This window comes from Pelobates fuscus, chromosome 5 (assembly GCF_036172605.1).
Source record: "Pelobates fuscus isolate aPelFus1 chromosome 5, aPelFus1.pri, whole genome shotgun sequence".
NCBI lineage: Eukaryota > Metazoa > Chordata > Amphibia > Anura > Pelobatidae > Pelobates > Pelobates fuscus.
This window is the reverse complement of record NC_086321.1, coordinates 149,053,309-149,075,981: the sequence shown is the minus strand read 5'-3', so window position 1 is coordinate 149,075,981 and position 22,673 is coordinate 149,053,309. Positions and strand designations below refer to the sequence as shown.

At 40.8% G+C, this 22,673-nt stretch overlaps 1 protein-coding gene across 3 annotated transcripts in view; it reads left to right on the top strand.

Annotated features, from left to right (window-relative positions):
• Positions 1–17,920, top strand: part of YPEL1 (yippee like 1) — a 42,547-nt gene extending 24,627 nt beyond the window's left edge. For all 3 annotated transcript variants that reach the window (XM_063454466.1, XM_063454465.1, XM_063454464.1), the window contains exons 3-5: positions 4,722–4,765; positions 14,818–14,926; positions 15,392–17,920. In XM_063454466.1, the coding sequence (XP_063310536.1) occupies positions 4,722–4,765; positions 14,818–14,926; positions 15,392–15,481 (243 nt within the window). In that variant the 3' untranslated portion in view covers positions 15,482–17,920. The remainder of the gene's footprint in view (positions 1–4,721; positions 4,766–14,817; positions 14,927–15,391) is intronic.
• The last annotated feature ends 4,753 nt before the right edge of the window (positions 17,921–22,673 follow it).

The following is a 22,673-nucleotide window of genomic DNA, read 5'->3' as shown; positions in this document are numbered from 1 at the left end:
ATGTATGTGGGGATCTTAGATGGGAGAGGACGTATGGGTCTAACGATAAATATATTTGTCCCAGTAGCAAAAATAAATATGTAAGTCCTAGATGCCCAAATAGAGATTATAACTTTTGCCCATATTGGTCTTGTGTGGGGTGGGCAACTTGGGGACAGACAGTAGACAAAGACATGATAGTGACTAAGTTGCCGACTAGCCCTTATTGTAAGTCTATGGAATGCAACCCAGTCCATATACTCATTAATAACCCCGACAAGTTCTTAGATAAGTATGGAAATTTATTTGGGTTTCAAATATACGGGACGGGTTTAGATCCTGGGACATTATTGTTTATAGGAATAGAGACTGATACGGTATCCTCCCAGACTCATCAAGTATACCATTCCTTTTACGAAGAGATGAGTATAGATAATAAGATCCCCCATAATGCTAAAAACCTGTTCATCGATTTAGCTGAAAGTATTGCCGGTAGTCTTAATGTTACCAACTGCTATGTGTGTGGAGGTACTAACATGGGAGACCAATGGCCTTGGGAAGCAAAGGAAGTAATGTCCGGTTCTGAGGCAGTTGACCAATTAATATCTACACAAGCCGATTATCATTTGAGTGTTAGAGGTAAATCTGAGTGGAGATTAAAGACCTCCATCATAGGTTATGTTTGCATAGCAAGGAAAGGAATGATGTATAATACTTCTGTAGGAGAATTAACTTGTCTAGGGCAAAAAGCTTATGATGATGATACAAAGAATACAACTTGGTGGTCGGCTTCAAATGTCTCAGAACCATCTAACCCGTTTGCTAGATATGCCAATTTAAAGGATGTGTGGTTTGATCTATCCATCACATCTACTTGGAGAGCCCCAGCAAATTTGTACTGGATCTGTGGTAAGAAAGCCTATTCGGAGCTGCCACAGGACTGGGAAGGGGCATGTGTGTTGGGTATGCTCAAACCATCCTTCTTCTTGTTACCGATTGAAACAGGTGAGACTTTAGGTGTTAAAGTGTATGATGTGAATCATAGGAAGAAAAGGGGACCCATAGAGATAGGCGCCTGGGAAGATGATGAATGGCCTCCCCAGCGTATTATAGATTACTATGGGCCAGCCACGTGGGCTGAGGATGGTACCTTTGGTTATAGAACCCCTATTTATATGCTCAACCGTATTATAAGATTACAGGCGGTGGTTGAGATTATCACAAATGAGACATCACAAGCGCTCAATCTTCTAGCGAAGCATAACACCAGGATGAGGACAGCAGTCTACCAAAATAGATTAGCCTTGGATTACCTTTTGGCAGTAGAGGGAGGTGTATGTGGGAAGTTTAACCTGAGCAATTGCTGTCTTCAAATAGATGACGAAGGGCAAGCAATAGCTGAGCTTACTAGCCATATGGTTAAACTAGCGCATGTGCCTACTCAGGTATGGAAAGGGTACAATCCAAGTAGTTGGTTTGGTAGCTGGTATGAGTGGTTTGGAGGGCTTAAGGCAGTGGTAGGTGGAGTCCTACTGATTTTACTGTTGTGTCTACTCCTACCGTGTCTTATACCCTTAGTAGTTAGGTCTGTGCAAAGCCTGATAGGAAGTATAGCAGAGAGGAAGACTGCTGCACAGATAATGGCGATATATAAGTATAAGGCTCTAGATCAGGGAGAACCAATGCAAGAAGATGAATGTTGAAGATTCACATCATAAGATAAGTCTGGTCTGGTTCATGGTAACCTGAGGTATATGCAAACCAAGGTTAAGTGATGCCTCAAGTAATTGTGAAATATCAGAGGCATCAAAGGGGGGAATGTGATGTAATTCCAGTAAAATACAAGTTTAGCAGGCTAAGATTGCCACAAGGCATATGTATGTATATGTGTTTGTAGTACACGTAGCTAAGATACTGTCATCACTGTACTGACCAGGTGCAGGAATGTAAGAACTGGAATTACGCGTCCCTCTCCTTTGTATCAGATGAGCCACGTGGTTAGACCGGATGGATGAGTTTAGACTCTATTTATTAAATAGGTTAAGGGTATGTGTGGGTGTAGTTAATTGTGGGAGGAGCTACAGTGCTATATAAGGAATGTACTCTATGTATTCAGTACTCAGACTTTGCTGTATTTTGGTGACGCTAGTCCCTCTGAGTCCCGATCGGTGATCCAATAAAGAATCTCTTCCTTCCTGAAGAAACCTGTGTCCATCTCTCTGTGCTTGGCTTCCGTCAGTTTCTCCGGTATCATTAGCACTTTGAATTGACTCCTATAGGATACAGGGAGCCAATGTAAGGACTGGCAGAGGGGCGAGGTGTGAGAGGACCGACTGGATAGGAAAATCAGTCTAGCTGCAGCATTCATTACAGACTGTAGCGGGGCAGTACGGCTTTTGGGGAGACCAATCAGGAGAGGGTTACAGTAATCCATGCGGGAAATTACTAGAGCATGGACAAGCTCCTTGGTAGCATCTTGCGTAAGAAAGGGGCGGATGCGGGCTATGTTTTTGAGTTGGAACCTACAGGACTTGGCAACAAACTGGATGTGAGACTCAAAGGTGAGACCAGAGTCAAGTATGACGCCAAGACAGCGCGCTTGTAGGGATGGACTTATGTGGATATCACTGACTTGAAGGGAGAGTGAGAGAGGAGGATCAGTATTAGGAGGAGGAAAGACAAGGAGTTCAGTTTTTGAGAGGTTAAGTTTGAGAAAGCGTGACGACATCCAGTCAGAGATGGAAGAGAGGCAAGCAGTGACACGTTGCAGGACGGTCGGGGAGAGGTCCGGTGAGGAGAGGTATATCTGAGTGTCATCAGCGTACAGGTGGTAGTTGAATCCAAAAGAGGCAATACGTTTTCCAAGAGAGGCAGTATAAAGAGAAAATAGAAGGGGACCAAGGACAGAGCCTTGGGGAACTCCAACCGAGACAGGGCGAGGGGAGGAGGTATCCTTGGAAAAGGAGACACTAAATGAGCGTTGGGAGAGATAGGAGGAAAACCAAGAGAGGACAGAGTCACAGAGACCGAGTGATTGAAGAGTTTGAAGGAGGAGAGCATGATCAACTGTGTCAAAGGCAGCAGAGAGGTCAAGGAGAATTAATATGGAGTAGTGACCTTTGGATTTAGCGGAGATTAGGTCATTAGTCACTTTGATAAGAGCGGTCTCAGTAGAGTGGAGAGGGCGGAAGCCAGACTGAAGAGGGTCAAGGAGAGAGTTGGAATTAAGGAAGTGAGACACACGGGTAAAGACAAGTCTTTCCAAAAGCTTTGATGAGTAAGGGAGCAGGGATATGGGACGATAGTTAGAGGGGGAGGACGGGTCAAGAGATGTTATTTCAGGATAGGTATTACAGTGGCATGTTTAAGGTCAGCAGGAACAGGTTTAGGGGCCTGGGGCACTGGGTTTTACCCCAACTTACTGGAAATGTCGAATCCCACAAATAGAGGTTCTAGATTGACTATTACCAGGCTTTAGAGTTGCTGGACTTAACATTAATAAAAATAAAAACGAGGTCAGAAATAGCCATGGTCCACAATATGGAAGTGCAGATAAATGGAAAAAAAACTAGCCAGATCAGGGTACTAGAAATACAGTCCTATAAATACAAACCAAAGTCAATATCCGATATATAAAGAGAGACTTGCTATAAGCACTAACATGTATCAGTGTTAGCCTATATAAAGTAAATCTGGGGCCCTTGTGCATTGCCGATCGTGGTTTCTGCCCTGTTTCTGATTGGTCCATGTCATCTCTGCGACTCCAAATTGATTAAATATGAGGTGACCTAGATGACGTGGTCACTTTAAGGGCAGACGTGACGTCACATCATTTGAATACTTAAGACTCACCATTCAAATGGGCAGCGTCTAAGATACTACAGGGAAGAAATGACTGTATTTTGGTACGCGCAAACTAAGACAAAGCAGGTTTGCTGGCTGAGGGGTATGTATAAAATATATATATATTTTTTCAGGTTGTGTGGACAAAGTTGCCTTAGGAGAAAAGTGTCGAAAAGCATTCGGTTTGCGCAGCCCGACAAAGAAAGCAGCGTGGGTTCCAACGGCAGGTAAGTTGATGACACTTTACAGGAAGTGTTTAGGAAGGTTGTGTAAGTAATAAACAGGGAGGTTTGACTAAGGCTGCAAACACAAAATAATTAACTCCTAAATAGCAGAGTACTGAGCAGTTGGACTGCAGGGGCATGTGCTCCACCAACCTTTTCATTTTTGTTTTCGTGGCTCTACTGTCCCTTGAAATGGGCGATTTCTAAAAATTTGCACATTTCAAATACTGATTAGAGATGCTGTAAAATATTGCATATTAGAAAGTAAAGAGGTGTTGGTGTTGAATGCTTTTTTTCCAATTGCTAATCTGTGCTTTGTACAAGTAGTCTGTTTACTCCTTGCACTGTCTAAAAGTGGGCCAAATACAGTAACATATATTTTGCTTATCGAGTAAGTCAAACTTTTCTCTTATAGCTGTTTGCTTATGTGACCATTTCTGAGCAAATGTACATGTTTAACTCTCTCTCATCCTTTGGGTAACCTCTCCATAAAGTATGTCCTAACATGGTCCTTTCTCAATTGATCTGTTAGAAACTTCACATTTTTGCTGGTAGCAATGTTTGCACGAATAGTTGAAATGTATGCAATTGGTGGAGTTCTTGATTTATTGTATTGACTTTCTATTATGAGCAGTATTCATTTACCCATATATTTATTTTCTCTCCCATCTACAGTCATTTCAGGGAAGTCAAGGTAGAGCCTACCTCTTTAATTCAGTGTGAGTATTTATTTTTTGTGTATATGAATATTTTATCAAACTTTGTTTTCCATGGGTTTTACATTTTAAAGGACAACTCTAAGCACCACAACATATTTTTAGCTTATTAAAGCCATTTTGGTGTATAGATCATACCCCTGCAGTCTCACTGCTTAAAGAAACATACATTACTTTGTGACACCTGTCTCATTCAAGATTTGGCTTTGAATGGGGCAGTTGGCTCACTGTGCAGGCTGAAGAAAAAGGTACAAATTATTTTTCTCCATATTTACCTTTCTTTGCACACCTACTCCAGGTTGGACACTGATCTAAGCATTCCGTGTCCTATTCCTAGGAATGCTGGAAAAGTGCATTGGGCATGCATGACCTTTACAAGTGTGTAGTTGGAAGATCACTTCACCTTGCAACATGATCTGATCAGTGTAATCATGCAAAGACTGCGGTTTCAGGTTTCGATCTCCTGCTGCACAATGATGCCCTGTTTCTGTTCTTAGTGGACTGACCTGAAACGGAGTTGGGTGGGTAAGAGGGAGGGCAGGCTGAATAAAGTTGTGCCCAATAATGCAATGTTGTACATAAATCTTTTTGTTTTTGTTTTTCAATGCTTTATTTTAGTTTTTATATTTGCGTAAGTGTTTGCTTGCTGGTTTAAAAATACTGTTGTCAAGTGATGCATGTCTCTTTAATTCTCTTCCATTTAGCAGTTAACTCATTTTGTTTATGCAGCCATTGTCACTCCTTCGCTGCCTGCTATTTACACAGTCCTCCCCACACACACACATTTCCTGCATGGTTAAGAGCCTGCAGGAGCATCATGTGTGATTAAAGGACCATTCCACACCCATAATGAGGTATTAGGAGTATCCCATTACAGTTTATAAAAATGTGGCACTTTTATAAGCAAATAACCAGGGTGATTTCTTCCTGCTTCTGTTGGCTCCCATCTCTTTGAATGTGCCTGCCTGTCTCTCCCTGTCAGACCAGCGTCCAGTATGCAGCTCATTCACTGAGTGAGCCCTTCAGACACTCCATGATAAGCCTCTGATTGGCTCTTTCACTGTGAAGAGACTGAAAGTCTCTTCTGGAGTTAAACGGGGAGCAGATATACCCCCAATGAATATGTGCATGAAAATGCATGTATTCATTGGGGGTGTATCTACCAGTTGGTGACTTGTATTTTTTTTCCCAATACGGGCAGTGGAGAGTTCATTTCACAGAGCAGTTGATAACTTCTCAATACACACTGCTGTAAGAGCTGATTAAGGATGAAGAGCTGATTAAGGATGAAACCACACCAGGGTAGGTATGGCTAGGCCTGCATAAACAGTGATTTAACTCCAAAATGGCAGATAATTGATGAGTGAAACTGTGGCTTAATATGTACCCAAAATCTGCTTCATTAAGTGAAATGTTGGTGTGGGGCTCAGCATTTTCCTTTACATTGACCTGCGTACCTTCTGCACTATGCCCTGCCACATTTCAAAAAAGGTTCAGTCTGATCTAAATGGTGCTGTCTCCATAGTCAGGGTATTCACTCGAATGAGAATTGCCAAGGAATTAAAAGTGAATTTCAAATTTAAAGCCAAAGTGACTGAATTGGGAGAATGGCTTGGAGAATTTTAAGTTCTGTTACTTTGGACTTAAATTTGATATTTACATTAAATTCCTGACACGTCTCATTTTAGAAAATTATCTGGTCAAATTCCTCTGGACCTTGTTTACAGATTAGACCTAATTGGAAAGCACTTAAATTATAACGTCGCTTAGTGACCCACTCTACAATTGTAATATAAGATATATAACCGGATACATTCTGCAAATAAAAAGAGAGCCAAATCTCTATTGCAGTAGGGGGAAATGCAATAGAGTTTATTGTAGCAACATCCTTGATTGATGAATAGAACATGCCTGAATAGAACATGCCTCTCCCATCCATTGGAAACACTGTAAAGGACGTCCCTTTTTATTTTTTCTTTGAGAGTATAGGTTTTACTGCCATTGACGAGCCTGTTAAATGTTTTACAATCAAAATGAGGATAGATTATCCAGAGTATGGGGAAATTTGGAAGGCTTGGTTGAAAATGAGTCTCTAAACAGATTAGTATGTGAGGGAGTATTTCAAAATCAGAGCTTGCCATTAAATTTAACTACCATAATTAAAAGCATATTCACATTACGTATTCAGTATATGACCTCATACTATAAACATAAAAGGCTTTTGGGGAAAAAAAGTTATAGGTAGGCACCTGGCAAGTATATTGAATGTTTGGTGGCCTGGACAGAGGGGGTAAATATATACATATTACTGTTGTAATTCTAAAGAGAAAATCAACACAGAATAAATGTAACACATAATTATCTAGTTTTGACTCTCATTATTCAATTTACCTTTAAGATAGATCACTCTGAAGATGATATATCTATTCCTTTAGTGCATACCGTATTGGACATAGGAAGTGTGGAGCTGGTCTTGCCTCCATTTCCAATATTCCTAAAATGGAAGTTTCCATTCTGCTCTAGAGCTATTAATCTAGTCCATATTTTGATGAAATTAGTTAGCTGTAAGTTTCAATGGAAATGGTGACTTCTGTTTTTAGTCATATCAGAAGTATAGGCTGGGCCAAAGGGGACTGATGGATCCAGGTGAGTGTTAAGGCAGATTAAAAAGTTTTCTTGGTATGATGCCAAGGCAGTCCTGGCATCATAACCACAATAGCAGTTAGACTGCCTATTTAAGCATTGGGAATTTTGGCCACCCTAAATGGAAGAGAGAGGTTGTCTATTCATGGAGATAATATGTTAAATTGGAATTACGATTCTTTAATGTGAATACGAAAAAGCCTTATAACTTGGCATGAAATGTATTGTAGAAAATGTGTTTATAAACTAAAGATCTGGTTATACTATTAATTGAGCACACACAATAAAAAAGACTATGTAAAAAATAAAAAAATAAACTGAAATAAAATGTACAGCTTTTCGTTTTTTTGGGAAAGTGCTTTCTTATGGAATGTGGAGAGCTTCAGTCATTATTGTATTAAAGGGACACTGTAGGCACCCAGACCTCTTCAGTTTACTGAAGTGATCTGGTTGCAGTGTCTCATCACCTTTAACCCTGAGAATGTAATTATTGCAGTTTTTAATAAACTGCAATAATTACCTGCTAGTGGTGGTCTACCTGACAGCCAAAACAAGGGCTTCCGGGTGGTTAGGTGACGTTTGGTCGCCTAATTGACGCTGGACGTCCTCATGCTATGCTTCCAGCATCACCGGAATCCCATAGGAAAGCGCTGAATAATGCTTTCCTATGGGGAAATCTTAATGTGAGCACGGCCATTGCCACACATGCGCATTAGGTCTCCCCTGCTGGCTGGACCAAGGTATGTGATAGAAGGGGTTTTGTGATAGGGGGGCCTCTGACGGAGGGGAAAGCTATGATACTAGGAAAACGAGTTTGTTATGCTATGCTGTTGGTTGGGTAAAAGTCCTTTCAAAACCTAATAATACTGTCACGTTTCACTACTCTAGGGGCACAAAGTAATAAAATCCAACATTCTAAAGTTAGAAATAATAAAGTTCCTGCACAATAACAAACAATAAAAAAAAAAGGTGCGCAGATACTGTCCCTTTTCTGGGCAATATCAAACTATTTCAGAGAAAAGGCTACCTTTACATGTGGCAGAAAACACACCTTTAGTGGCTTTTAAAAAGACAGCCACAAAATGCGCATCCTCCTTACATCCTAAAAAAATAAATCTGATTGGCAGATGTCTAAAGTACTTCTCTATGAAAAGTATCTGGACAGAAGTTGTAATGATTGATAACTTCACAGGAGGAAAGTTGGGCTATCCTGGCACTTTAATAAAGGTAATTAATTGTAGTGGGGCTTTTTTTTTTTTTTTTTTTAAATTAAAACTTATTTTAAAGGAACGCTTACAGAAGTGCTTTTGTGTGTGAAGGTTATTTTTAGTTTTATTTTTGTTTTGTTTTCTTTTCATTTGACAAAGTGCCGATTTCAATAAAGATTAGTTTATAAATTAAACTTAAGTTTTAATTGTTCCTGTTACTTTCTGGTAGCTCAGTGGAGCTGAACTCAATAGGCAGCAATTGCCCAGAGTACTTGCCTTGCAAAGACTTATCACTGAGCTGAGGGAAGTCTGTGATTGGACAGCCACATATAGGATGTGGTGGGGGTTTACAAAGGCTGTGACAGAAGATCTGAAGCTTTTGCAAGTTGTTTTTATAATATATCTCCAATGGAAAAAAATGTGCATCAATAAAAGCATGCATCTTAAAATTAGGGGTATATCTACTAAATCGTTACAAATACCAAATCCATTGAAATATTCCTTTTGTCAAATAAAACATTTTTTTATTTTTATTTATTTTATCGGTAAGCAACGTATTCAGGGTACAGAAAAGAATGGGATTATAGTTAATGAGAGATTTGTACAGTCGCTCCTTATACGGGGGAGGGTACATAACAGAGGAAGAAGGGGGGGGGGGTGTAGGGGGTGCATCACAGATTGATACGGACAAGCATTTTTAGTAACATTAGATCCACATTATTTCCAGTTCAGAGCGACCATATGTCCCCATAATAGCATGTCACACAACACACAACATATCAGCATCAGCATCCCACGGGTGATTTGCAACTTGGGTGTGTCAAGGACATTGCAGCTTATTTGCACGGTACAGCCCCTGGTGCTTTACCAAGTACTTTACCAGATCACCATGTTTGTCAAAGCTCCCGAGTTTTCCTATAGAGCGTAGAGGGGGGAAGAGGGATGTGTAGGAGGTTTCGTAAATCCACTGCTTATGCAGTTTACCTTCTTGGGAAGGATCGTGGACTTCCATCTCCATGCTAATAATTGCTGCGCCGTCAAGGCTATGTGTAAGGTCAACTTTCTAGCGTGTTGGGGCATTTCTCTAGGGAGATCCAGCAGTAGGCACACTTGTGGGGTGAATGGGGGTGAGCTTTGTGCGGCTTCTCGGTTCAATGCATGGACTTCAGTCCAATAAGGATGTAGCCGTGGGCAGCGCCACCATATATGGTGCATTGAGCCCTCTGCTGCGTGGCATCTCCAGCAAAGTGGTGAGGTGGAGGGAAAGATCTTGTGCAGTCTGGTCAGCACTAAGTACCACCGGTATAACATTTTACGGTGTTGTTCAATGTGAGAGATGGATTTTAGTAGCTTGAGAAAGTCGGACCGGATAGTGTCCCAGGATGTGAGTGGCACTGCACAGCCTAGATCGCTCTCCCATTGTTGGGCATATTTTGTGGTGTAGTGGTTGTGTTTCATTATGGAGCAGAGACACGTGGAGATCGGTTTACATTGAGGTAGTAATCTTGCAGTTAAACACATTTGTTCCCATGCAGTATACCTATTATCTCTAGAGGTGTCTAAGAAATGTTTTGCTTCTTTAGAGATATAGGAGTGTAGCTGGAGGTACGAGGACTGTGGGAGTGCGTATTTGTCAGCTAGGCTCATGTAGTCTAGTAGTTTATGGGCATCAAATAGGTGGTAAAGGTGCGTTGCGCCTCCTCGGGGCCACGGTAGGGCATTAAATGTGGATTTCATGGTTATCTAATTGATCTCGCTCTAGGGAGACCCATTGTGGTTTGGGTTCAGAGATTATGTGGGGGATAGCTGCGGCTAGTACTGCCGCGTGATAGTAGCCCTGGACATTGGGTAGTGCTAAACCTCCCTGTTTCTTGGGGGCCTGTAAGACATTCGCGGCTACTCTGGATTTGCCTCCTGCCCATACAAACTTCCCCATATCAGCCTGAATGGTCTTAAAGTAGGTGGGAGGGAGGCGGAGGGGAATGGTGCGAAAGAGGTACAGCAGCCTCGGTAGTATTGACATTTTGAGTGTCACAATGCAGTCTGTCCAGGACAGGTATATCTGAGACCATTGTTTCAGTAGTTGACTGCACTTGTTCCAAACTGCAACATAGTTTGCTGACATAAGGTTTGCAGGATTTTTAGTGACTGTCAGTCCTAGGTAGTGTATGGATTCAGTTCTCCAGTCAAAGTAGTGTGTGTGTGTGAGGGTGCGTAATACCGGGGCAGGGATGCCCATAGGCAGGGCCTGTGTCTTGGCCGCATTAACTAAATAGTATGAGAACTGTCCATAGGTGTGTATTATCTGCATTAGTGTAGGTAGGGAGTCTTGTGGGTTTGTTACGTACAGTAGTACGTTGTCCGCGAATGCGCTAATCTTAATCTGCTTGTCCCCTAGATGTATTCTCTGTATCTTCTCATTTGAGCATATGCGGTGCAAGAGGGGTTCCAGTGTGAGGACGTATAAAAGCGGGGATAGGGGGCACCCCTGTCTCATTCCGTTGGTAATCAGAAAGGTGGGGGACAGGAAACCTGCTTGGTTTACCTGTGCCGAGGGCGAGGAATAGAGTGCAAAGATTTGTTGGATTATTTGTGGGGGGGAATCCAAATTTCTCCAAAACCTGTTTCAGGAAAACCCAGCCGAGGCGGTCAAAGGCCTTCTCTACGTCCAGCGCTTGGAGGAGACCCCCTCATCAAGGCCTCCCAAGCTTCCTGTGCGCCAGGGCCAATTTTCGGGTGTTGTCTAAACCCTGTCTGCCCCTCACGAAACCAGTCTGGTCGTCATGTATCAAGTGTGGTAGGATTGTGCTCAGTCTATTCGCAAGGATTTTTGCGTAGATCTTTGCGTCCGTGTTAAGTAGGGAAATAGGTCTGTAGTTCTTGCACAGGTCCAGGGATTTTTCAGGTTTGGGGATTGTCACTATCGTGGCTTGTAATACTTGAGGAGGCAGGCTATCGGTAATTGCCGTCTGCTGGTACATTTTTAGGAGTTGCGGTGCCAGTGTGACTCCAAACTCCTTATAGTAAGCATTGGGAAGTCCATCTGTTCCTGGAGACTTCCCCGAGGGGAGCTGCTTAATAGTACTGATGATTTTTTGTACTGTAATGGGTTGTAGTAGGGCCTGACAGTGGCCATCCATCAGTTTGGGCAGTGTAATGTCTGCTAGTCATTGTGCTGTTTCCGATGGTTGAGGGTGAGGCCTAGTGTCATCCATGTGAAGGTTATATAAATTAGAATAAAAGGTTGCAAATGTGTTACTGATTGTTTGTGGGTCTATGTGTTTATTGCCGTCGTCATCGATTATGTGGGATATTTTACATTGGGTCGATCTAGCCCTGAGCTGTGCTGCTAGGTGTTTGGTGGGTTTGCCGGAGGTGTAGTACGTGGTGGTCCTAAGCTTATGAAGAAGACCGTTTGGTAATGGTAGTCTTCAAGTCGTTTATTTGGTTTAAGTACGCTTGCGTGGGTTGGGCTTTTTTTCGTACTGACTTCAGGTAAGCTTTTGTAAGCATCTAGTAGCGTGAGCTGATTTCTCCTCTTAAAATAGGAGGACCTTTTTAATAAAAAGCCCTCTGACTATGGCTTTATGGGCGCTCCACACCATGCTGTCTGTGACCTCCCCTGTCCCATTCGTTTGGAAGTATCCTGTCAGTGCGGTCTGGATCAAATCTCTAAAGGCAGCCTCTGCCAAGAGCATTTCATTAAGGCGCCATTGCCCTCGCCCTCTGAATTGAAAGTTATCGTGTAGGTGTACTGGGCCATGGTCCGACCATGTGATTTTCCCCTATCCTGCATTCCCTTAATTGCGCTAGTGTGGCATTGTCTAAAAAAAAAAAAAAAGGGAAGAGGGAAAGTCCCGCAACTGCGGGTAAGAAAACGCTCAGCAAGTCTGAGCAACAGTGTGGTCTGGTTCTCCCAGACCCACATGGAGTGGGTGGCGGCTTCGAGTGTCTCCATACAGTAAATAGTCACTCTGGTCTTAGGGCCCAGTTGGTGCTGCTGGGAAGCCATTGGTTTAGTGAGGCAGCATTTCTCATGCCATGACTGTGCTGCGGTGTACACCCATGCTTACGGTGGTGTGATCCACTATTAAAGATGTTTTAAGGCTGACCGCAGGTCACGGAGGCAAAGTAAACGTGAGATAATTCTTGACCATAGAAAAACATGTACATAAACCTGAAAATAGGTCGGTCAGGTATTTGTGCAGTTCTGTGGCTTGAACTGATTCTAGTATACCTCTGAAACGAAGGTTGTTCCTTCTGGACCTATCTTCCAGATCTGCGACTTTACGTTTCTGGGTCTTTAACAAGGTCTCTAGTTCTTGTAGCTTGTCTGCAAGGCTGTTATGGGCCACTGATAAGTCATCCAGTGATTTCTCTACATGGGCTGTCCTGCTCCCAATCTCTAACAGCACCTTTCTGAGATATGTGGTAAGCTCATGGTAAGCTTGCCTGCAGTTTGTCAAGAGAGCTCTGCCATCAGTGTTCTCAACCCTGCAACTGTGAGGGGGCCTTCCTCTGAGGCTGAGCTCGGTGAGGGTGAAACCTCGCCTGAGCGCTGGTCGCTGCCATCTTGGGCCTGGTCTTCCCAGTTTTTTCCCGCCAGAGCTCGTGCGAGGAAGGAGGCTTTCCCCATTCTGGGGGTCTTCCCCTTGCTTCTATGTGCCATGGTGGGGGTAAGTATGCTGATTGCTGCCGTTGGGTGGCTGGTAGTGTCGGTTATTTGTGCCCCTAAAGACTCGGGCTGCGGGAGCTTCACATAAATGCGGCCGGTCCCGTCGAGCTCCAAGCCACGCCCGAAATATTCCTTTTTAACATGTAAAGCTAAGCATTATTTTAAGAATACTCAAGACCTAGTTTTTTATAATACACATGTGAATGAGTCAGGCTTAATATTCGCAAAACTAACTTTTTTTCCCTTTTTGAGGATTAGTTTGTTTTGTTTTAACATGTATAACCTATACTAAAGTAGTAGAGAAATGCCAAGCTACGCTATATGTTTATACATAGACCACTATGCACATTTGCATGCGTGCTTGATGCTTATTCTCATTTTTCTCATTCTCATTTTTCAGGATACATACTTTTCTAATATTAAATTAGAGGGACAAAGGTTTAAAAATATCAGGAAGTATTACTTTACTGAGAGGGTAGTGGATGCATGGAATAGCCTTCTAGCTGAAGTGGTAGAGGATAACACAGTAAAGGAGTTTAACCCCTTAAGGACACACGACGTGTGTGACACGTCATGATTCCCTTTTATTCCAGAAGTTTGGTCCTTAAGGGGTTAAGCATGCGTGGGATAGGCATAAGGATATCCTAACTATAAGATAAAGCCAGGGACTAATGAAAGTATTTAGAAAATTGACTAGACTAGATGGGCCGAATGATTCTTATCTGCCGTCACATTCTAGGTTTCTAAGTGTTCTAAGTGTTCGGTGCTGCTGATGGCGAGAGAAAACATCTTTTACTTTTGTCAGCAGTTTTCGTAACGTGTAGTTATTGCCGTTTCCTTCTCTCTGTCGAATCACAATCTGGGATTGAATTATAAGCAATAGCCTGGGCTATTTTAGTGCAGAGTGTAAAGCTTGGCTTGAACAGGTTACATCCTTTTCTTAAATAATCAAGTGAGTGTTGTGTGCTATAAAAAGATTGGATTTGGAGAGAAGTGCTGAGACATGGCAGTAGCTTTCACTCCACTGCACCAGGTGCTGATCACATCTGGTGGAGGAGTGCCTGCCAAACAATGCTTTTAGACATTGTAAGCAGGAAATTTGAGAGTGCTATATACCCATTTGCTGCGTATTCCTTCCACAGTGAGATTTACAAAGTATCCAAACTGCTTGTAGCATTTGCACATGGTTGCCAAGATTTTCTGGTTTAGCTGTACCCATATTCCCTCACTTTTATTAACACTTTGCCTGCAAACCATAAAAGATTAAACTACCAATAGGAATTGGGGCTGCTGGTATTGGAATGCATTCTCTCATACTGGTCATATTCTCAAAGCTCATATAATCACAATCTCCCAAGGCATGCAAGTTGCCCGCTCTTTGCAGTAGAAAATTAAAGGAATTTGAGGTCTGCTCATTTATTTAAAAAATATTGAACTGGAAACATGTTCTTGATCTGCTTTAAAAAGCCAATAGTCTCATGAGCTCTGTGACCATACAGGGAATTTAACAGTTTGCCTCCACCTTGCAGGGTGAATGTTGGCTGTGGTCCAGCAGAAGAGAGGGTCCTTCTTACTGGGTTGCATGCAGTGGCTGATATATACTGTGAGAACTGCAAAACCACACTTGGCTGGAAATATGTGAGTTGTATATTATTAAAATAGTTTTATGTACGTCACTGCTTCCTGCATGCTCTGAAATAGAGCACTGATTAAATAATCTGGGATAAGTAAGCTCTGTAACTACTCTTGTCTGCATCCAGCAAAGCATAAATAAGCAGAAGAACCTTAAACATTTCCCCCCTCAAACTAAACTACATTTACTTCAGCTCTGAAATAATTGAGAGATGTGGTCTACAACATCAGGAGTGCTGAAGGTTTCCTATCCCATTATGTGCTATAATGAGCCAGCATATACTACATGGTATAATACAGGACTTGTGTTTTTAAATGTATGCTGTAAAACAAAGCTATGTGTAATATCCAAAGAAATGCAAAAGTTATTTGTATATGGCTTGGTGTTTTAAAATAATTTTGTAAAAGGGCACTAGTGATGTTGTATTTCTTTATTGTGATGTGCTATTTTTGTTCTGCTTCTCTTCTTAGGAACATGCCTTCGAGAGCAGTCAGAAGTATAAGGAAGGAAAGTTTATCATTGAACTGGCTCATATGATAAAAGACAATGGCTGGGAGTAAACCACAAGCACTGCCCACTTTCACTTATTAGACAATGTGAAACTGAACCTGCGGATTTGATGTTGGGCAACTGAGAATTTCACTGAACTTTATAAATGAGAAAACGTAACCTCACTGGCTGGTAGAATAGCTGATGGGCACATTATGGTTGGACTTGCCTTTACACAAGTCCATCAAGGTTCCCCTTTTTTTTTTTTTTTGGTCCTCTGCCTTCTCGTAAATGTATTTTTCTGTGAACAGCTGGTAATCCCTCCCATCAGTCCCCATGTTTGCTGCTGCAGGAAGCTGCAACACATGAAATTTACTTTCTTACCCTATTTTCAAATATAAACTTTGTACATTCTCAAGTCCCAGAGACAAAAATCACATGTGAATAACTTTGTTGGCTTGCAGTTATGTTCTTGTGCATGCCTACAGTCTACATCCCCTAAAGTCCGTGATTACACACCTTGGCATCCCAGTTCCAGAGCTGAAGAGATGAACATGCATCAGACAGAGGGAAAATAAGAACTTAACATGCAAATTTATTATATATTATTATTACACTTTTTTTTTTTTTTTTTTAAGTTTTATGCTGCTTCTAACCTGGAACACACTGCAGTGCATTGCGTTCTGTGGCTTTTTGGATAAAAAATTACAGGATTTCTCCTCCTGAAGGCAAGACAATATTCTGAAATTTGTGCTTTCAAGGCCTTCACTGGAAGTTCAAGACTTTAACCTCTTTTGCTGCTGAAAAGAGATTTCGCCTAATTGCAGGGAAGCGGTTATACATGTTAACTTCCAGCCATATGATTTTTGCTTTGCAGATCAATCAAAAATGCAGAGTCTGTGACTCTTTCCCAAGATGATAAAATCTAGTTTAAGTACTCTGGTCCCAACCAGCCCCCAAACATATACTTCTCTCTGCCCTGGCCAAACTGATACAATTTCAGAAATATAAAAAAAAATAATTGTGCTCATTCCCTTTTTAAACCACATATTAATCCTATATTTCTCCAAGCGGACCTTCCATTAGTCTGCGTAGCTGGTTACTATGACAGCAAAAAAGGTTTTTGAGCTCAGTTGTTGCATGTGTGTTAGCACAAACGTCAGAGGTGTGTTATGGCTGGTTCCATAAACCATTATAGGTTTAATTTAATGCACTGGACAAAGAGGGCATTTCATATAAATTCTATACATTTTTTTGTTTGTTTCTCCTGCTCTTTGCACACAAACTTGCAACAACAAAAAAAAAAAAATCTTTCGAATAGGGTAGATTCCTATCATTTTCTTATTTGAATGCTGTTGGAGGCTTTCTTTGGCACGTGTGAGGTAAATAAGGTAAATCTTGTGTGTTTGGTGGTTTGCTGGTTAAATCATTTCTGAACTCTATTTACATGTCGTGTTTTTTGTTTTGTTTTTTGTATAAAATCTTAAAGGTCAGGAAGAAAATGTATAAAAGTAAATATTATTCTAATTACTTGTTATAAAAATAATTGTTGCAACTAAACTACAACTGCTGTTAAATTGCTTGGAAATAGGAGGTGTTGTCTTATCCAAACAAGACACTGTTTTCCAGTGCTCAGTTGTGGATTAGACAATAACTTTATAAGTAATACAGTTTTTCCCCATCATCCGTGGCTGCCACATGGCAAGTCCTTTCTAAATGCAGTGTTACAAGTTTTATGGCTGCTAAAGGGTTATTAAACTCTGCACATAAAAAAAAAAAAGCCAACTATTTTCCAAATTATAGTGACATAAAATATTCTGGCCTCGGATAGTGCCCTTTCCTGCAAAGGTTGCAATCAATAAAATATGGAATGGCAGTTAGAAATGTGGCAATATATGGACAAATGAGGCCTTTATTTTTCTATAACACTACACTTCCTTTGAGCACTTTGACACAACTATAATGGGGAAACCTTGCAATAGAAATTTATTTTTCTCCCTAAATCTTTACTATATAACTCTATGAACATTTTCAGTGAGATATTTAAGACTGCTGCTGCTTGACGCATTAGCTAGAACTAGGCCAGACTGCACTTTATGCTTATGAGAACTTTATCCTGTTTAATTAAAACACGTGTTGGTAGCAGCTCGTGTTTACAGTCTATAGACTAGCAACCTCTTTTTTCAGTGCATTGTTTCTTCACATAAAGTTTATATTAGCCATATAGCTAGGGGTGAACATATGCTTGGAGATTTACCACTTCAACAATTTCAAAGCAGACGTGATTATGTTGATTTATTAGTTTCTTTAATGCAACAAAGCCGTTAATTTTTAGATTGTAGGGGATGAGCTATGGTACATGGGAAAACGTGTTGCCATTTAAAAAAGCAAATGCTAATCCTTTTAAATTTTTAGGGGTATCCATCCTGGAGTTCTTGGGGCAATTGGACCCGGGTGAGTGAAACACAAAATCATAGAAATGTTGACATGACATAAAAATTTTTTTTTTTTTTTTTTATGTCAAAATTTGAATGAATTTTTTGTTTCACTCACATAATTTATATCGGAGTTATATTGTTTCTAGGTTGACTATGAACCCCTTCTGCTTTTTGTTCATTCTTGATGTTTATCACCATCTCTGAACATGTATAGATATCAAATAATGCTGGCTACACTGTACTTTTCTTTTTTTATGTTTTGCCCCTCCCCAATTTAAAGTTGAGTGGATGAATTTTTTTTTTTTTTTTAAATGCCCACCATCAGAACATAACTATTGCCTTGTGAATAAATCTTCCACTTAAAACATGGCTCCCAGAAATGGGATCAAAAAAAGGTGATCAAAAGGGCAGTCTGGTTACTGATCCTAATCTGTTTTCAACAGTTTGCATAAAACTTGAATTAAATAATAAAAAATAAAAAAACACAAAAAGAAACATTTTCCATCTAACCAGTTTTTGTACATAATATAATATTACGGATACTATTTAAACGTATTCTTGTGATAAGATTGCTGTTTGCTCATTTTTATTTTTTTTCTACATTTTTTCAGTTATACCATTTCAGTACGTTTTTATGATCATTTTAGCTCCTTAATATGCCATTTTTGTCTTTTGTGTATATGTGTGTGTGTATATACACGTGATCTGTATGCATATTGTTTTGTCATGTATAACTTTTTCCTTTTTTTTTTTGTAAGCTGTATAGGCACATCTACTGTGTACCTTGTTGGGTCTTATTGTTTCTCAGGCTTTACATGTAACTTGCACTCTCTGTTCTATATCAGACCAATCATTTGCAAAGCTAGGGATTCCAAGAAAGCACAGTTATGATTTCAATCACAATCCTGAGTTACAGTTGCGTAGTTCTCATTCAAAAGACAAGTTTATAACCTTCACAAATATGTGTCAATACCTCAATAGAATGTGATATATTTATGAATGTTTGAGAATTTACTTTTGTCATCAATTCACTCTACAAATTTTTTTTTTCATCTTCTCTCGTGTCTCTATTAACTCCATCACAGTAGGCTAAACCTATTTTAGTGGAAATATAACTTTCGAGATGTGAAATAAGGAGTATGTGACATGTCTAATGCCCACTCTTCAGATGCTAACGTGGGCTGTCAGAATTGTTCTGTAGCTCACAATGCTTGGTATTTGAACGTATAAAGTCCAGCAGCTGTGTGATTTGGAAACATTTGTCCGTAGTGCTGGACATACAGGTAGCCAATCTTGACTTGTAACCAGACTTGTCATACCCAAACCCAATTTTTGTAACATTTAATTATACTGTTGAACAGTGCAGGGTATTTGAAGGGCATAACATTCATTAAATTTCCCATTTAATTTAAGACTAGAGAACTCCTAAACATATCAGTTTTTGCACATCAGAACATTTTTCACATTGACAATTTTTTTTTCATTGCATTTAATACTTAAGGTGCTAGGAATACTGTAATAAAAAGGAAAAAAACTTGACTGCTGTAAAGTTTTGCATTGAATCACCCCCTCCTTATACAGGCACACATTTTATGTAAGACACGGGTTTGTGCTTGCATGCAGTTTGTTTTTCAATATTGTGCCATCCCTGGGTCATGCAGTATTTGCAAAGATACCCAAATATTTTAGATTCATTTTTAAATCTGAGATTTACTTTTGTTTGAATCAGAACTTGAGTTGATTTTGTTTACCTCATTGCCAAGTAGTTATCTGCTGTGATTGGGTGTAAAGGAGACTGTTCACATAAGTATTTTATTCACCCTCCCCCTTTTATATTCCTGGTCCCTGTATTTTAACTGCTTTGCTGATTAACATTGGAACTGTGCAAGACACAATACCCAAAAAGCCACATTATTAATCATATTTCTCATGGTTTTTCCATCTTAATAGTAAATATAAAGTTTTGTGGGGAGGGATGCATTGTAACTGTGAAATTAACTTTTCCTGCACCATTAGCTGGAGACATTGCAGAGCAATGTGGTGTCAGTTCTCCTGGCAGTGAGGATTAAATGCAAAGGCCTGCGGATTGTGAGTATAAGCCTTATTCACTGTGTGTAAGTACAGCCAAAATTAACCTTTCAGTGTTTAGGAGAATGCAGAGCAGTGCTCATTTGCGTTCGTCACTGGAGAGATTGTATATTGAAATGGGATTTGCAGAAACCAGTACTGTGTTTGTGGGAGAGTCCGCCACGCCAAGCTGCCAGTTCACTTTCTTTACATTTTAAAGATTTTTTTCTTTTTATATGAGCTGACATAGCTTTGCTGTTCTGTCCTAGCAATATTGTACAACACTTGTGTGATTGTTTCACGTTGTTGTATTCTATTTGAGGTATCACAATAAAAGGCTTTAATCAGCATGTGGTATATTTCTTATGTTTGTCTACTGTTTTGGAGTAACCTTTATCTTACTGTTATGTAGTATCATTCTTCTACAAATAGAAGCCAGATTTCTACTTCCATCCACAGTTCCACTAGCCTGGTGCCAAAGACTGTGTGAATAGGATGAATGGCACACCAATGTAATATGGGAGTCACCAACACATTAACTTGTCCACTTTACCAAGCCCTTTGACATTCAAAATGGAACAAAAAAGGGATGCCCACTCTCACCCTTGCTCTTCATCCTTGCCCTTGAACCGTTTCTCAACGCAATATAGGACAACACTAACAATAGTGGACTGGAGGTGGGTAGGAGACATCATAAACTGGCAGAATATGTGGATAGCCTTTTGTTTTATATCTCTAATCCCTCAGTTTCCCTGCCACACATTATGAAAGCGTTTTGAGGAATACTGAACACTCTCTAATTTGCATTTTAATTTTGAGAGATCCCACTTATTGAACGTCTCTTTTCCTGGGCGAACAAGTTGATCTGATCCGCCAACTTGTACCCCTTCCAATAGTCTAGATTGGTGATTAGATTTTTAGGTATTTGGATACCAATTGTTTGACCTGTTGAACGCTAAAACCTTCCAGCCTCTACTCAAATTTAGGCAAGGAGGAGTGGGCCTTATCTCACATCTCGTGTTTGAGGAGAGTAAGAGTAGTCAAAATGAACTTACTGCCGTAATTATTTTGTTTGACATTATGCTGCCTAATACGTTCTTTAGAACACTCCGATTGCTCCTCATCCGATATGTCGAGGAAAAACAAACCATGCATGAAATATCACTTTACCAAGAACAGAGGGTGGCCTGGCACTTCCCAACTTCAGACTCCGACACCATTGCCGACATGGTGGGTGGATAGGGAGGTCAGTAGAGCATCTGTGGCCCCATTCCTATGGGCAACACTATACATGTGGCATAAAGTGGCTCAGTGAATGGAGCTTTCTTCCTTTCCACCACCTTCTGACGATTTAAGAACATCCTTTACTCCAGGGCTAGACCTGAGATTCCGAAGCTTGCAGCGATACAGATGTTAAGATCAGCGCCCCAAACATTCATACCTATTGTCTGCTTTTACCAACTTCAGGTGTATTTGTGCACTATACCCCCAGCAACATCTACTTTACTGACCTCTCACATCCTTCAAGAATCTTTGCACAGAGTCTGACCCGGTAGCAGATGGAGTATCCACCTTATATATACACTACTCTACTCTTCACACACAGGTCAGACTTACCTTCTGTTACAGAATGCCACAGGTATTGACCCATTCCACTTTGGTCTCTGCTTAATGATTGATTTGATTCTCACTTAAGACAACCATGTGACCTATAGGCTTAGTCCAATTACTGGGTTAATATGATAAATAAGATTATAGACTGTGATACATAGACCTGGCTACCTGTGAAACGAGGTAAGGTAAACAGATGGAGGATTAGCTCTAAGACAGGTAAATTGCAGGTTACCCAAAAATGAATTAAAACGTGAACGTAAAGTTAATTAGCAGAAGGCCTAGGTCTGCATTGATAGTACAGAGCTAAATCAAAGACTGTAAATTGTAGAAAAAAATATTAAGACTGTTCACTGGCAATAAATCATCCCTGTGGGTCACAAAGGGTGTAGCTGCATAACATATCATATGCTAAGGACATTTTGCCTAAGATTGTGGGACCCTATATATTGTAAGTAGCCAATGCCCCTCCGTGAGGCTGGCCTTCAATATATGGTTGGTGGATTAAAGGGGAACCTCATTCAGGTGCCCCAGTGGAATGGCCGAGGAACTTCCTGGTCTGGTGTCAGCTGATGACCAGGCTTGTTCTAGAGCAGTGATGACTAACCTTGACACCATAAATAGTTTCTGAACTACATTTCCCATGATGCTCAGTTAGCTTTTAGAATATTAAAGCTAGCGCAGCATCATGGGAAATGTAGTTCAGAAACTGGTGTCAAGGTTAGCCATCACTGCTCTAGAGCAGTTCCGTGTAAGGTTGGGGTGTTAGCTTTTTGGACACACATTCTGTCTCCACAGTTTGCACAGTCTGGCACGTATGTCCTGAGTATACAGAGGCTCCTATCTCCTGGCAATACGTCTTGCATGGAGACCAGAAGCCCAGAGTGCTTTTTCCCTGGGCCCATCTAACCCCTGTGGTGAAGGATCAACAGAGGTGGCATTAGTCCCATTTGCTTTATCAGCGCTAGGCGCATTCCTCAATCCAGGGGGCCCCTCAAGATGCCGCAGCCATTCCCAGAAGGCTTTGCTCAAGCTATCAAATAACGCCAAAAAGTCCCGTCAAGGCCTCAGCCTAAGGAGGTCGTGCTTCATCGCCATCTTTGATGCCAATATTGAGCCCCTTTGATATTATCGGGTGTGCTCAGTG